Genomic DNA, 13,087 nt, shown 5'->3' on the forward strand with positions numbered 1-13,087 from the left:
TCTTATGAAAGTGAGCAAAGCAGCACTGGCCATCTGCAGTGCTGGGGGCCAAATCTGGGGCCCTGGGCTTGCAAGGCATGTGCTCTGCCAGCTGAGCAACCTCCCAGGCCACCCCATCTGTCATGTCAGTAATGTGATGTACTTAAGTAACACTCCACAGAATGTGTCACGCATCTGCAGCGCTGAACCGCTGCTCTCCACGTGAGCTGATCTTACCAGTGCTAGCAGATACTTACATCTATGATGAAGTCTTGATAGGGTTTCAATGGTTCTGAAGCGTCTGCCGCTTTAATTAAATCTGTCTTGTTTTTAACAATAAACAAGCCAAGGTTTTTCTCTTCCTTTGAGATCTTCAGCCTCAAATCCAACTTGGTCACATCCTCCTGCACTTTGAATAATGCAGCCAGGAGAGTCATTGGCTTTGGGGAGAAGCCTTCAACATTTTTACTGACTTTGTTAAATTCTTCTAGATTTGCATTAGCAGGTAAACCTGCAGGGACAGAAGCAGCTGTCACCCATCTCCACTGTGACTACATTTCATATAAACACAAATGACGGTTCAGAAGGCAGAAAGCCCCTGTCGGCAGGGCTCATTACTGGTCCAGCCAATATTACAGACGGACTGCTGACACACCCTGGCCTTCCTCTTCCCACTTCCCTTCACCGAGGTGCACTGGCCCAGGTTGCCCTGGTAGCACTTACTCCTACTGGCACTGTCACAGAGTACCCCTGCCTCTAGTAATGCCTTTACCTGAAATGTAACCATGTCCCCTGAAGAGTGATAAACCAGTCTCACATGGTTCCTGGTTATTAACTGCAATAATAATTTGCTTTGTGTGTGTGTTACTGTGTGCCTCAACTGAGTAAGTCTCTCAGCCCTTCCATTCCGTAAGAATTTCCATTTTTGGGGGTCGGGTGGTGGCGCAGTGGGTTAAGCGCATGTGGCGCAAAGCGCAAGGACCAGTGTAAGGATTCCGGTTCGAGCCCCTGGCTCCCCACCTGCAGGGGAGTCGCTTCACAGGCGGTGAAGCAGGTCTGCAGGTGTCTTTCTCTCCCCCTCTGTCTTCCCCTCCTCTCTCCATTTCTCTCTGTCCTATCCAACAACGAACAACATCAACAATGGCAATAATAATAACCACAACGAGGCTACAATAAGGGCAACAAAAAGGGGGAAAAATGGCCTCCAGGAGCGGTGGATTCATGGTGCAGGCACCAAGCCCAGGAATAACCCTGGAGGGAAAAAAAAAAAAAAAAAGAATTTCCATTTTTTTCCATTCCTTACTGCAGCACTGGAAGGTAATAGTTAAGGAACTGACCCAGGTGATGGAGCCAGAGACCATTTTTTCTCTCTTGACCACTCTGTCCTCAAACTGTTGGTTCCCAGGGCAAGGCTGCCTACCGCTCAAGCTGACTGCAAAATATATCTTACTCTACCATAGCCATTTCTCCTTTGAGAATTCAACTTAACTGTTTTTTTTTCTGATGGGACTTTAATTCAGAAACGTTTCACAGCCAAACAGTCAACCTGTGACTTGCTCTCACCTATGTAGGGAGCCACATTAAGATCATAGATGAGGTGCATCAAGTGATTCATGTGGTTGCCAACAAGGATTTTCTTCAGCTCCACCCAAATCCTCTCTCCTGAGATGCCAGCCAAGCCCTTAGCATTCTCTGCAATTGCGTCCAGAGTCTCAGGATCATGGTCACCAGGTTTGTCAACGATTCTCCCGTAAAACCTGCAGGGCACAAGGTGTGTTACCTGTGTCATCAGAGAAACTGTTACATTCTCCTAGACTATCCATGCATCTACTGAACCTGAAACAGCAAGTCAGACATCACCTGCCTAAAACTTTCCAGAGCTAGCAAAACCTGATATTAGCCCCCCCCCCCCCATCTCACTCCTCTGCCCAGTCCCTGGCAGAGGTGCTAAGAACAGTCACCAGTGTGACTTCCTGAGGGGGTTGACAGTGGACAAAGCCAACAGCCATAGCAGACGCCACTACTGTCCAAACAGCCCTCTGTCACAGCCAACCTGTAGTGCCTGCCAGTGCCGTTCTCACACTGCAGGGCTAGGGGGTTCGCCATGGATGCTCAGAACCAAGCACCTTTTAAAGTAGCCCATTCTACCATGCAAATACTTAAAATCTGCTTTAAGAGTGAACTCAAATGACTAGATCTGAGCCATATTCCATTTACATTGTTTGCAAGTATGTTTAAAGGGTTGGCACTTGTGGGCCCAGGTGGTGGTGCACCTGACTGAGTGCACGTGTTAGAATGCCAGGCTTGAGCCACTAGTCCCCACCTGCAGGAGGGAAACTTTATAAGTGTTCATGAAGCAGTGCTGCAGGTGTCTCTCTCCTCCTCTGTCCCTTTGCCTCTTGATTTCTGGCTGTCTCTATCCAATAAATAAGAGAATTAAAAATAAATAAAAGGGGTTAGCACTTGCTGCAAAATAGTCCTAGTGGGATGTGAGGGCGACCTGGCTGTGAGACCTGTCACCCCACTCATCGCCAGGGCTGATCTGGCTGACCTGGCTGGCTAGGCGGGTGTCCCCTTCCTCCCTCACCGCTCCATGTGCGTCCCTCCTGAAGCTGCGCGCTTGGTCAAAGAAGACAGTCTTCCCCGAACAGAGAACAGACTGGTCTTCGGTCAAAGGTATACGAGTAGCAGCTGTGCTCCCCTGGCAGAGCCTCCAAAGAAGCTCTCAAGGTCTAAAATAGTCCTAGTGAGCCCAGCCAATGAAGAAATTCCCCTAACTGTGGGGTCTAGGCGGTGGTGCACCTGGTTAAGCGCTCACATTACAGTGCACAAGGACCTGGTTTCAAGCACCCGGTCCTTACCTGCAGGGGGAAAGCTTCGTAAGTGGTGAAGCAAAACTGCAGGTTATCTCTCCCCTCTCAGTTTCTGTCTTTATCCAATAATAAATATATATAAATATGAAATTCCCTTAATTAGACAGGAACTACCCACATAGAACTGTTTCAAAAAGTTAGGATTCAGAGTTTGAAAGCTGCTGTTATCCACAAAACCAACTGGATGCGGTTTACACTGCAACTTCTCGGGAGGGACCTCCCAAGACGGGAGCCGTGTGAGACAGCAGTGCCCGCGCTGCTCCCACTACCTGGCACAGCGGTTCTGTCCCTGCATAGAGCCACCAGGGCAAGAATTACTCAGCAAAAGCAAAGCAGGGCGGCTTGGGGTGGCACACCTGGCTGAGCACACACTTTACAGGGCACAAGAACCCGGGTTCAAGCCACCAGTCCCCACATGCAGGGGGATGTTTCACCACTAGTGAAATAGTGCTGCAGGTGTCTCTGTCACTGTCTCTCCCCTCTCAATTTCTCTATCTAAAATAAATAAATAAAACACAAGCCTGGACACTTAGAAAAACAATTTAAAAGCTGAACTATAAACACAGGCTGAGGTGAGAGCTGTGTCACCAGCTGCGGAGCCTCTGCTGAGTTTGGGAGCAGCGGCTGTTGCTCTGACTGTCCTGCGTGCTGCACAGAACTGTGCTCAGGAACGGCGCTGAACGACCAACATGTTCCCCAGATTCTTACCGGAAGTATCTTAAAATCCGAAGGTAGTCTTCTTCTATCCTCTGTCTGGCCTGGCCCACGAATCGAACCTTTTTATTTTTTAAATCTTCATAACCATTAAAGTAGTCAAACAAGGTGCCATCAAAACCTAGTCATTAGGGAAGCGGGGAGAAAAGTGACCGTTAGGAAATGAGAAGTGGAGGGGCCGGTGTGTGAGCGCAGCCTGCCCGACGTGGGGAATGTGCTGTCTTACTGGCTGAGCACAGGAGTGGTGGTGCTAGTCAGTGGTGCTACATGATTAGCATACAGCTGACATCATCAGGATACCAGAGTACGGCATAAGGCGGAAACTCGGGGAATTGTGGGAACTGAGTTACTTAAAAAAAAATTTTTTTTTATTAATTTTATTTTTGAGAGAGATGTGCAGAGAGAGAGAGAGAGAGAGAGAGAGAGAAACACCAGAGCACTGTTCAACTCAGGCTTATGGTGGTGCAGGGGATTGAACCTGGGACTTATGAGCCTCAGGCATGAGAGTCTGTTTGCGTAACCATTATGCTGTCTCCCCTGCCGGAACTGAGTTACTTAAGCAATGGTTTGGCGGAGGAAGAATCCTTTTTCACCCCCTTCTGACATTCATTTCCTGTCTCTGCTGTCTGGTCCCAGTCCTGTGGTGAAGCTCAGTGCTGGTGGACTTCATGGCTCCTGCTCGTGGTCAGCCAGTCTGCTCCTCTCTGCTCGCTTTCCCATCATGGCTTTTATATACTGAATTACCTGCTGCTTTTATAAACCCCAGCAAAAGTGCCTTAATTGTCTCTAGTTTTTACAATTCCCAAGGACTAACTCGCATGCCTGAGGCCACAGAGAAGAAATAGACTGCGCTATTTCTTGGCACTCTTCTTGGCCTGGGGAGATGGCTCACTAGTAGAGCACAGGACTTGCCGAAGTTCAGTCCCCAGCACCACTACACCAGAACTGAGCGGTGCTTGAGATAGACGAAGAGTAGTGAACCATAGGACACAGTGGTCATCCCTTCCCCATCACCTAAGAACATTGAGTTGATGGTGAGGTCCCTGCGCTCGGCATCCTTCTGCCAGTCTGTGGTGAACTCCACCTCCGCGTGTCTCCCGTCCGTCGCCACGTCAATCCTCAGTGTTGTGATCTCAAAGTTTTCTTCGTGGAGCTGCAATCCAGCACATTTTGTAAATTACATTTTTGTACCACTTGGTTGATTGAAAAAAAAAAAAAACTAAGACCAACCAGGATGTCTCCTGTAAGGCACATTTCTGAGTCCTGACAGTTACTTTTTGTTCTGAGATAGAGTCAGTGCCAGAGAAAGGGGCTGGGTGGTGGTGCACCTTGTTGAGTGCACATGTTACAGTGCACAAGGACCCAGGTTCACAACCCCAGCCCTCACCTGCAGGGGGAAAGCTTTTCAAGTGGTGAAGCACAGCTGCTGTTGTCTCTCTTCCTCTTTCTATCTTCCCCTTCCTCTCAATTACTGGCTATCTCTATCAAATAAATAAAGATAATAGAAATTTAAAAAAAAGAGAAAGACCACAGCACTGAAACTTCCTTTAATGTGGTGGGGGCCAGACCTGGACCTGGGTCATAGGAGCTGCGTCCCTGGCCTGGTGGCTGGATCTTAGTCTACGGTCAACTAGTGCACAGGACCTCGAGGAAGACACCCACAGGCAGAGCCAGATTATTAAAAAGAAAAAAAAAAGTCCCATCCTAACTAAACAACGAGACTGACATACAAAAGTGGCCACCATGAAGGGTGAGGTGGCAGGCAGGAAGAGCAGCAGGAAGAGCAGCAGGAACAGCATCCGCTCTCCACTACCTTGCAGGCTACTCGGAAACACCAGTGAGCAGAGGCTTGGAAGAAGAGAAGTGTAGCCAGCTAACACACCCTGCAGTCCCTTTGCGGGTTACTAAAAGCCTCGTTACCGGAGTGGGCGTGGGGGGCCAGGTCTAGCCTTGGGGCCTTGGAGCCCGTACAGTGGTCGTGCACAGGACCTGCTCGCAGGAATTCCCAGGTTTGATCTCTGCCCCCCACAACAGCCAGAGTGGTGCACCCGGTTAAGTGCACATAAGTTCAAGTCCCACCCCCCCCACTGCCGGAGGAATGCTTTGCAAATGGCAAAGCAGGTCTACAGGTGTTTTTCTCCCTAACTTCCTCTCCTCTCTCAATTTCTTTATCTTATCCAATAACCAAAAAAAGAGAAAAAACCACCTGTAAACCTTTGCAGTGCAGGCACTGAGCCCTAGCAATAACTATAATAACAATAATAACAACAATAACATCTCAAGTGAAGAGCACAGATGACCAAAGGCACAGTGCAGAGAGGTAGGAGGTGAAAGCAAGACTGTAAGGAGACAGCAGAGTGTTTAAGGGCCCAGTCTGCTCTGGAGTCGCTCCGGTAGCATATCCCAGAAACAAGCTGGCCTCCAGTGGGGAACTCTAGAACTCAACAGGTGTCAGGCGCAATGCGGCAAGTGTCTGAAATGGGTGCTGACTGAATACCACCTGAATCAACAACGGGGCCCTGACCCAGGTAGAGAAGCAGATGTTAAATCAATTCACTAAAAGCAAAGACCAGGGAATAAATGGGATGCCAGGCCCGGGCAATTGCAGAACCAGTGTATTCCTCAGCCTAGATGCTGTCATTCTTTTCTTCTGAGAGAGAGAATGAGGCAGGAGAGACAGCAAGGCACTGCTCCGTCACCATTGGTGCTTCTATGTGGTGCAGGGGCTTAAACCCAGGGCTTCACGCATATGGGATGTGCTCTTTCAGGTGACTTAGTGTGGGCACTGGGAACCCACCACTCCAAGTGGCCACTTTCTCTTCTCTTTTTTAATATTTATTTATTTATTTATTCCCTTTGTTGCCCGTTATAGTTATTATTGTTGTTGTTATTAGTATGGAGAGAAATGGAGAGAGGAGGGGAAGACGGGGGAGAGAAAGAGACACCTGCAGACCTGCTTCACCGCTTGTAAAGCGACTCCCCTACAGGTGGGGAGCTGGGGACTCGAACCGGGATCCTTGCGCCAGTCGTTGTGTTTTGTACTACCTGCACTTAACCTGCTGCGCTACCACCCAACTCCCCCATTTTCTCTTTTCTATGTTATTGGATTGTGTCAGGAAATGGTGAGGATGTGGCTGAACTTGGCAGGGCTTGACTTGAGGGGACATCCATCCTGTCAGTCTCTCTCTGCTGAGAGGTCAAGCGAGGGACATGACTCCCCAAGATTTGCCTCGTCTTATCAGACTCCCTTCCTCACAAAGCACCCTGCATTCCTGATACTATGGCCTGCTCCCTTATTAGCTACATAATCATTGTTTTGCCTGAGAGAGCCTCAACCATTCCATTTCTTTGATCTATCTTCTTTCTACCCTCAAGACCCTCCCTGCCTGCAAGGTATTATTAATCCTACCAGTTAAAACCCTCGCAGCAGTTGCTAAGGAAGTTCCTACTTATCCCAGCCCTTTTGCCTTTCTCCACCCCTTTCCAAACCATGTCAAGCCATAGCCATTTCCATTTCTGACTTGCCACTTCCTGTTCTGCCTTTTAAAAGCCTTGGCTCTCTGATCAATAAAGAATCAAATTGCTTCGCCGCCAGGAGCTCTGTTCATGAGTCATCTCCCTCGCGTGGCTGAGTGAGTAGCAGCCCAGGCTGGCCCCTGTCATGTTCTCTCCAACCCAGAGAGTACGCGCCCAGGAAGAGGCACCCCCACGCTAGCCCAGCAGGATAGGTCAGAGAAAAACTGAGATGAGGGGGAGATAGGGAGAGAGAAAGAGACACCTGCAGCTCTGCTTCACTGCTCATGAAGCATCCCCCTTGCAGGTGGGGGTCAGGGGCTTGAACCCAGTTCCTTGAGCATAGTAATGTGTGTGCTCAACTGGGTATGCCACCTCCTGGCCCCACACCTGGTGTTTTTAATGAGACAGACACCTTTTAATAGTTACACAAAGGGCAGATGGGAAGGATGCTCAGTGGACAGAGCACCTGCTCTGTGTGCCTGAGGCTCCAGTCTGTCCCGAGGAACCCCCCCATGCTGGGAAATACAGAAAGCTCCCCAGGTGGCAGCGGTGCCCCTCACTCACCCGGGCAGTGATGGTCCCATGCTTCTCGCCCTTGTTGTTGATCATGCGCACACCAGCTGCCTGGAAGAGCTCCTTCATCTGGGACGGCGTGGCTGTGGTGGCAAAATCCACGTCCTGCGGCTTGACGCCATTCAGCAGGTCCCTCACTGCACCCCCTGCGATCCTCAGCTCGTGTCTCTCTTTGGCAAACAATTCTGAGGAGAAAGGAGACCCCACCTCAGTGGGCTGCTTTGGGGAGGGCACAGAGGGCCTGGGGAGGGGGCTGGCTGAAGAGCTCTGCTACTTCAGAGATGGACCCACCCCACTCCCCACAAGCCTGATGGTCACCCACCTTCACCTGAACGACCAGTCACAGCGAGCAAACAGCTCTTGCCTGTATCATTTCCATGTACGCTCAGGAGAATATTCCCATGGGAAGCTCACATGACCTCAGTCTCTCCCCATGTCAGGCCTGCATCACAGCCAAGAGTCCCTCCAGAAATGACACCAGCTCACTCCATGCCAGGAGAGACCCAAAGGCCCTGGGGGCATGCATGGAGACCAGCGACAGGGCCCCCACCCAAAGTGAGACTGTCACTGAGCTGCATACAGCTCCCAACTCCGACTACCAGCTGTCTCCCTTTCCCCAGTGCCCCCAGTAGCCAAGAGCAAAGCCCAGCAGAGAGCTCGCCAGGGCCCAGGGCAGGGCAGTGGGCTCTCGGGCACTCTGGTAAGAATCAAAGGCTGGTGTCTCAGATGGGGGCTGGTCTTCCAGCTGCTGCACTAGTCCTCCACCCAGGAAGGACACTGAGCCACATGAAACAGCTGACACACGACCAAGCCTGTGGAATGCAGCACACTCCCCTGACCTCCCAGACCCTGGGGAGTGGTGTGTTGTCCACAAAGCAGAGCAGGTGAGGAAGTGAGAAATCTGCCAGGCAAGACTGACACCACGGTGTCCAAATACATAACCCTACGTGTCTGTGTTCACACAATTTTCAGAGGGCCTTGTATTTTTTTTTCTTTTTAACCAGAGCACTGTTCAGCTCTGGCTTATGGTGGTGTGGGGGATTGAACCTGGGACTGGAGCCTCAGGCATGAGAGTCTGTTTGCATAACCATTATGCTATCTATTCTCCGCCCTTAGGGCCTTGTATTTTATCAGGATAATTGTGACCTTAAGAAGCAGTGAAGAGGGGGAGTCAGGCAGTAGCACAGCGGGTTAAGTGCTCACTCTGTTCTCTCTACATACTTTTTTCTAAGGATCAGAACCTCACACAGACAGAATTACACAATGAGCCACTTTTCATTTGGACAGACAGAGACAAGAACACACAGACCCCAGAGCATCCTCTTGTGACGAGGCGGAGTCCCTTGCTAGTCCTTTAAACTCTAGCAATGAAAAGACTGGGCAGGGAGGCCACTCGGTGCTGGCACGTGCCTGCACAAGGTCCTGGATTCATTCCCAGGGCTGCTTTGGGGAGGGCACAGAGGGCCCTCTGCAAAATTGTGCCTGAAAGCTGCCCAGGTGAATCAAATGTGTAGCTAGGTCATGATCACGCACCCAGAGAACCCCTTCACCCATGACATGGCTGAAGGCAGCAGGAGAGCAGTCCAAACCTTGGCACTGAAGAAGCAGGGTTTCTGTTCAGACTTACAAGCTGTGTTCTGACACTGGATACAAAGAGGGAGAATCATTCTTGTCCCTCAGTCTGTGGGAGTCTTGTTCCCTGTCAGTGGGAGAAGGCAGTGCAGCCCGTCCCAGGGGGACAGAACTGGCCCTGCTGCGGATGACGGACTTCACAGGACACACAAATAAGCTGGGCTTTTTTAAGGCCCCCATTTCTTGCCTCTCCTGATGACTGTTTTATCTTTTAACACAGTACCAAGCATGAACTCAGCGAGTCTGGTGCACACAGGATACTGCCAAGTGGCTTCCCTGGCCCAGCTTTTTGTATTTCTTTAAAGAGAGGGAGAGGCACCACAGCCCTCCTTGGGTGCTGTTCATGATGCTCCCATGTGGTCCAAGGGCTTCACCCATGGTAAGCAGTGTGCTCTCCCAGGTAAGCTCTTTTCTAACCCCGGGGGCCAGAATAACTCAGTTCACAAACGTGTGTCTATTAGAGAAACAAAGGAGAGGCATCTCCCGCAGGTATTGGAAATTGCACGGATTTCCAGAGGAAGTGCAGGAGACTGGGACACACCTACAGCTCGGGACCATCAACCGAAGCCCCCCAGCCCTCACCTGTACCAGTGGAGCCATCTCCAAGAAGAATCAATGGTAGGATAGCAACCTGACAAATTAGTGAGGACAACAGAAATAAAATCAGACCATGTCTTCACAGCTCTTGGCAGTGTCCTCTTGGCACAGGAATGGTCTGCTCTACAGTCTCCACCCTGCACCCACTGTCCCTTCTTTTCATCAAACCAGCTACAGCTCCTGCACAAACTATCTGTGACAAGAGCAAGAGCAGGAGACTGGGTGGCAACTCCTCAGGTGGCTTCTGAAAAGGTAACAGTCCACTTACACAGCAAGGAAAAACACCCCCACCTCTCACCTGTCAGACTCTTCAGTCCTTCAGTGAAAAGGGACTGGAACTCTGGAGACTCCAACTTCATGGTGAACAAGCACTGCTTCAGAATCCACAGCCTGCTACGAGGACGGCTCAGCAAGGACCAACGCCAGGGACACAGGCCTCTCAGCATCTGGGGTCAGTCACCAGCTGAGCACCCACCTACAAGAAAAGCACATCGACATAAATAGTGAGGAAGACGAAGGGTGATATAAAAATCCACCTGCTGTGTGCTGTGAAATACAGTGACACCAGCTTTTGGAAAAAAAAAAAAAAAAGCTGCCATGGAGGGAAATGCTTTTGGGGAACCAACATCCCCACCCTCTCAAGAGGGTCCGTATTTACACAAGTGAAGCGTGGCAGCTGGAAAGCCAGGAACTGGATTTAGGGACAACTGGGCAGGGAGGGGCATCCCAGATCTCCCCACTTCATGCAACAAGAATCCTCAAGTTTCCTCCGAGAAAAGCAAAACCAAGATGGATCTTAGCTTCCCTTCATTCCTTCAGAAGGAAATAGGAATAGCCAGCAGGAATAGGCGGTGGGGGCTTAAGTCCCTGAAGCAGTCCTTTTGTTTTCCAAATTCAGTTTCAGCATAGCAGCTGCAGGCGGGGCACCGAGGATTAAGCTCAGCTCCATTTAGGTCGCCTGCCCTCCCCCAACCCCACATCAGACACCCCAGTATTTTAGCTGCAGCCAAGCTTCAAGGGCTAGGTTGATGCGATTTCATTTTCATCTGTACTCAGAGCCGTTCCTCGCTCGGACAAGTGAAAGCAGTGGCCACATGCTGGCAGCCAGCTGGACGCTAATGTCGCACCGGCCGCACAGCTCTCTCCAGACGGGGTCTGCTAGTGTGTGGACTTCCCGAAGATGCAGGAAGGACTCAGGGCGGCTGGCCTTGGGGACACCGAAAAGTGACAAATCTGGGTCTCCCTGCCCCCGCCTCCCAACCCCATCCAGCGCCCGATATCCTAGAGCGACAACCCAGGAAAACTCGAGAAGCGCGGCTTCCCGAGCGGCATGTCCTCCAGGAGCGCCCGGGTTACTCCCGAGGGTACCGCGAGGAGACTGAGACGCGCCCAGCTCGGGCTCCTCGGACACTACCGTCCGAACCCCGCGCCGCTCACCTGGACGCTACCGCTGCCGAGCACTTCCGGACGCAGAGCACTGACGTCACACGGGCGCCAGCCTACAGCCAATGGGAGGTCGCGGTAAGATTGGGTGGGCCCTCATGTGGGCGGGACTCTACTGCGGTGGGCGGGGCCGGGGCCGGGGCCAACCAGCTGCGGGTCCTCCCGAGCGGCGCCTTAGCAACCGGCAGTGCGGCCTGGCGGGCAGTGCAGACCTGGGGGCGTTGGCGCTGGGCCTGTGCCCTTATTTTACTTTCACCCAGGCCCCCGGCCCGGAAAACAAATGGCGGCGGCGCAGCGGGTTACGCGCACGTGGCGCAAAGCGCAAGGACCCGCACAAGAATCCCGGTTCGAGCCCCCGGCTCCCCACCTGCAGGGGAGTCGCCACCCAGGCGGTGAAGCAGGTCTGCAGGTGTCTGTCTTTCTCTCCCCCTCTCTGTCTTCCCCTCCTCTCTCCATTTCTTTCTGGCCTATCCAACAACGACGACATCAATAACAATAATAACGACAACAAGGGCACCAAAAGGGAATAAATAAATATTAAAAAAAGAAAGAAAAGAAAAGACAAATGGTCTGCTTGCTTCTACCCCACAGCCCTCCTCCTCCTTCCAGCCTATCACCCCCCCCAAACTCCACTGCACTCAAGTTACTTCCAGGAAATCTCCCAACTGTTTTGATAAAAATGTGCATGATAAAATTTTTCTTCCGATTTTTTTTTTTTTTTTAAATGTGTGGATGTCTGGACGAGAGATTGCACAGTGGTAAAAGCACTGGCTGGAAGAGCATACTTGAGGCCTCAGAAGGCCGTAGGTTTAATACCAGACGCCAGAGCTGAGCCCTGTCTGGCCTTTGACTCTCTCTTTAAAACAAATCTTTTTTTAAAAAAGGATTTTTAGGAGGCCGGTTGGTTAAGCACACATAGGATGAAGTGCAAGGACCCGCACAAGGGTCCGGTTTCAAGCCCCTGCTCCCCACCTGCAGCAGGGACACTACATGAGCGGTCAAACAGGTCTCAGGTGTCTTATCTTTCTATCTCCCCCTCCTCTCTCAAGTTCTCTATCCTACCCAGTAAAATGGAAAAAAAATGGCCGCCAGAAGCAGTGGATTTGTAGTGCCGACACTGAGTCCCAGCAATAACCCTGGAGGATAAACAAATAAATAAATGTATTTTTATAAATTATATTTGTGATATTGTTATGGGAAATAGATGAACACAGAGTGCACACTCTCCTGATTCGCCCTATGTAGGTATTTTAATCTATGTGCCCGGTAGAGATGTGTATTTCCTCTGTGATATAGGGACATAGAGCCTAAGTCTGTATTTCCTCTGTGCCTGATGGGCCTCACAGCAATCACAGACTACAACTACTCTCTCTATCTTCTCCCTCTACATTCCTAAGTTAGGCTCATAAAGATGACTAGGGAGGAATCCACTGTCTTGGGACTGACACATACCAGGCACTAGACCTCCCCTTCTCTGCCCATACCAAGGCCACAGATAAGAAGCATGGACAGCAATTACGTGAAAGATGGCCTTTGTCTGTTTCTGCCTACTTTGTACTAGTGAAATAAATCTGCTCTCTCTGCCCCTTTGGGGAGGGAAACGACAAAAAAACGATAGGCTTTTCCAAAGTGCAAGGAGAACTTCCCGGAGTGATCCGGAATCTGCTATACACCAGTGTAATAAACTCCCGTCTTTCACCAAGAACCGGATCTCGTCTTGTGCTTTAGGGATCATTTCTGCAACAGTGTAATTTAATTTT

The 13,087-nt window shown here is 50.7% G+C and overlaps 1 protein-coding gene across 3 annotated transcripts in view; it reads right to left on the reverse strand.

Moving 5' to 3' along the window:
• The window catches only part of TRNT1 (tRNA nucleotidyl transferase 1), a 17,119-nt gene extending 5,705 nt beyond the window's left edge, over positions 1 to 11,414 (reverse strand). Inside the window, exons 1-7 of one of the 3 annotated variants that reach the window (XM_060180333.1) lie at positions 11,322 to 11,414; positions 10,183 to 10,359; positions 7,647 to 7,840; positions 4,581 to 4,719; positions 3,561 to 3,687; positions 1,543 to 1,736; positions 237 to 490 (exon numbers count right to left, since the gene is read on the reverse strand). In XM_060180333.1, coding sequence (XP_060036316.1) covers positions 237 to 490; positions 1,543 to 1,736; positions 3,561 to 3,687; positions 4,581 to 4,719; positions 7,647 to 7,840; positions 10,183 to 10,330 — 1,056 coding nt within the window. In that variant the 5' untranslated portion in view covers positions 10,331 to 10,359; positions 11,322 to 11,414. Of the gene's footprint in view, positions 1 to 236; positions 491 to 1,542; positions 1,737 to 3,560; positions 3,688 to 4,580; positions 4,720 to 7,646; positions 7,841 to 10,182; positions 10,360 to 10,542; positions 10,995 to 11,321 lie in introns of those variants that run through there. The other 2 variants (XM_007531641.3, XM_060180332.1) reach the window with 2 other exon arrangements.
• Positions 11,415 to 13,087: the final 1,673 nt, after the last annotated feature.

This window comes from Erinaceus europaeus, chromosome 21, assembly GCF_950295315.1.
Source record: "Erinaceus europaeus chromosome 21, mEriEur2.1, whole genome shotgun sequence".
NCBI lineage: Eukaryota > Metazoa > Chordata > Mammalia > Eulipotyphla > Erinaceidae > Erinaceus > Erinaceus europaeus.